Raw genomic sequence first — 3,035 nt, 5'->3', positions numbered from 1 at the left:
ATATAAAAAAAAATTTTTTTTTTATATGTCGTATTGTGAAAAAAATGGTGGGTACTCAAATATTTGTACTTTGGTTGTACAATTTTAAATTTTATTTAATAAAATAAAAAAAAAAATTTTTTTTAATTTATATTGAATTGTTACCCGAATATAAAGTAGGATAATATTATAAAAGGGACAAAATCTTCCTTTTCTTCTCCTCGACAAAGTACAACAACAACTCAAAATAACCTTTTCATAAGAATCAAAAAAAAAAACCAACAGTATTTGCACTTTCGCTTATATCTGTTGATTTTTTTTTATTTATTTTTTTTTTTTCTTTTTTCTTGTAATTTTTTTTCTCAAGAAAAAAAAAAATAACGAAAAAAAAACACTTTTTTTTTCTCTCTATTTATTCCTTTTTTAACAAAAATTCCTTCGATAAAGAGAAGTCATATAAAATACTTTTCTACATTATAATTCATATTCTCCCGATAATTTTACTTAATTACTTTTTACCTTACCTCCCGCTCCTAATTTTTTTATTTATTGTAATATTTTGAATATCACGATACACACATTTATCATTCACTTAACGATTCATCATAATAAAAAATGGAATTAGACGCTTGGTGCATTTGTGGAAAACTTGTTTTGGACAATAACGCTTTGTATTGTTCAAATGAATGCAAGAATGCTGATAGCAATAATTCGATACCCTCCTCTTATCATCAATCACAAAATCCTCAGAATCCTCCAATGAATTTACATTTTTCTATTACCATCACCCCAAACATGTATAAAGCTTCGGATTCTAATGCTAAAATCTCATCTCCCTCGTCAATGTCTTCTTCTTATTCTGATTCCAATTTGTCTTCTTCATTTAATAGTTTGAGTACTTTAGATCAAAATTTCAATGATAATTATAATTATTTATACACTCGCTGCTGTAATCAATTTGAAGATGATACATTTGATAATGATTATTATACCTCGTATTACTCCACTAGTAATCCCATTGACATTCCTAGTCCAAGAACTCAAGCTGCGAGTGATCCAGCATTAGAACCCAATAAAGGGACGTTTGGAAAAGAAAAAAGCCTTTTTTCTTGAATCTTGAACAATTTACGGGGGGAAAATGGAAAAAAAAGCATATTTCGAATCGGGAAAAAAAATCAATTCGCTATATTACTTCTTTCATAATCTTACTTTTTTTCGCACAACTCGATTTATTTTAGCTTAGTTTTTAAGCAATTATTTTTAAAAATTGAACCCATTCGGCAAGCAATTATAATCACACAAATAATTACCATATAATTTAAGATTTTTTAGATTATGATATTTTTTATGTATATAATGTATTTATATTTACAAAAAGAAACAAAAAAAAAAAAAAAACTTTTAAGAACAAGAATCTCCAATTTCTCTTTAATTTTATTATTTTTGAGTGAAACGAAAAAGTGAAACGAAAACGTAAAAGAAGAATTTATGCAACTATTTTTTTATATATATATATATATTTTTAATTAAGATGTAACGTACCTTCCACTATTATTATTACTTTTTAATTTTTTTTCTAAAAAAGACAAAAAAAAAAAAACAAAACAAAAAAAAATTTTTTTTAAGTCAATTAAAAACGTGCGAAAAAATTTAATTTTATTCGGAATTTTCTTTAACAATTTTTCTAATTACCTCATATTTTTTTTCTCAAACTTTTTTTTACCCCATTTAAAACAAATTACAACATTTTAAAATGTTTTTTTTTTTCTATTTTCTCCCTTCAATTATTAATGTTCTGGATTTCCTGATTCTTTTGTAAATCTGAAAATAATTTTCAAACCACATTCCTTTTTGTATTATAATTTTCGAATTATTAGCTTGTAATTTTTTTCCCTTACATATATAAATTCGTCTTTTAATCAAATATATCGTATATTATTTTTTTTTTTTTTATTGTACAAAAACATCTGTATTTTTTAAATATTCGTGAATCGCGTTTTCAGATAAAAATATAAAAAAAAAAATAAAAAATTTATTAAAAACCAAAACTTCTCTCGTTGTATAAAATGATTTTTTTTTTATTTTTGTTATATAAAAAAATATGTATATAAAAAAATATGCATATAAAAAAAAATGCATATAAAAAAATATGCATATAAAAAAATATGCATATAAAAAAATATGCATATAAAAAAAATGAGTTTTGAATTGAATAATTTAAAATGATTTCTGTAACAAACAAATTTAAATTATTTGATAATATTAATCTTATCTATTATTTCTACCTCAAACAGGTTTCAATCAGTAAAAAAGTTACTATTTTTCATCTCGTCCAATCAAAGATTTATATAATTTCTTCCCAGTAAATATATCAACATAATCTTTCTCGTTATTTTTATTCCCATTACCATTTGTTACAGCCTTCACTTTTTTCCTTTTGTTTTGTTTTTTAGTAATTTTTGTAGTAGCTGAAGGTTTTGCACTGTTTAATGAATCTTGTGATGATAATAATATTGAAGATTGAGATTCTGATTTTATATTATTATTATTATTATCATTATTAGAGATTATTGATTGAACTATTTTCTCTTTCTTTGACTATTTTGATTTGTTCAAATTAATAAAATTAATATTATGAATATTATGAATATTATGGATATTATGGATATTATGGATTAATCAAAAATAATTAAAAAATAACAGATAATTAAATATATTTTAACTTACAAGACGTTTATAAAATTTAGCCGATTTTCCCATCTCTAGATATTTAAGATTATCGTGATGTTTTAAGATCAAAAGTCTGTTGAAAAAAAAAAATCAAAAGAGGAGACAAAGGAAAATTTTTTTTTTTTTTTTTTTAAAAAAAAAATTATTAAATGTAAAAAAAAAAATTATGTAATATTCACGTGCGTGGCGTAACTTTTTGTACGACATCTATATTTCGTTCATATGAGACATTTCATATGCGAACATTTCATATGGAGTATGGACATTCATATGGAAGAATAAAAAAAAAAAAATTAAATTATTAGATTATTATTATTGTTATTATT

General features: G+C 22.4%; 2 protein-coding genes across 2 annotated transcripts; one reads left to right on the top strand and one right to left on the bottom strand.

The window, feature by feature from the left end:
• Positions 1-209: 209 nt before the first annotated feature.
• On the top strand, positions 210-1,092 carry OCT59_004423 (uncharacterized protein; the record flags this gene model as incomplete). Its single annotated transcript, XM_025316357.2, has 1 exon — positions 210-1,092. Exon 1 carries the CDS (start codon positions 595-597, stop codon positions 1,090-1,092), a length of 498 nt encoding a protein of 165 aa, XP_025180728.1. The 5' UTR covers positions 210-594.
• Positions 1,093-2,295: 1,203 nt separating this feature from the next.
• On the bottom strand, positions 2,296-2,739 carry OCT59_004422 (uncharacterized protein; the record flags this gene model as incomplete). Its single annotated transcript, XM_066148262.1, has 2 exons — positions 2,296-2,577; positions 2,707-2,739. The coding sequence occupies 2 exons, from the start codon at positions 2,737-2,739 to the stop codon at positions 2,296-2,298; spliced, it is 315 nt and encodes a 104-aa protein (XP_065996881.1).
• Between the last annotated feature and the right edge of the window lie 296 nt (positions 2,740-3,035).

This window comes from Rhizophagus irregularis, chromosome 12 (genome assembly GCF_026210795.1).
Source record: "Rhizophagus irregularis chromosome 12, complete sequence".
NCBI lineage: Eukaryota > Fungi > Glomeromycota > Glomeromycetes > Glomerales > Glomeraceae > Rhizophagus > Rhizophagus irregularis.
Note: the sequence above shows the minus strand (reverse complement) of the source record. Positions and strands in the feature narration are given on the sequence as shown.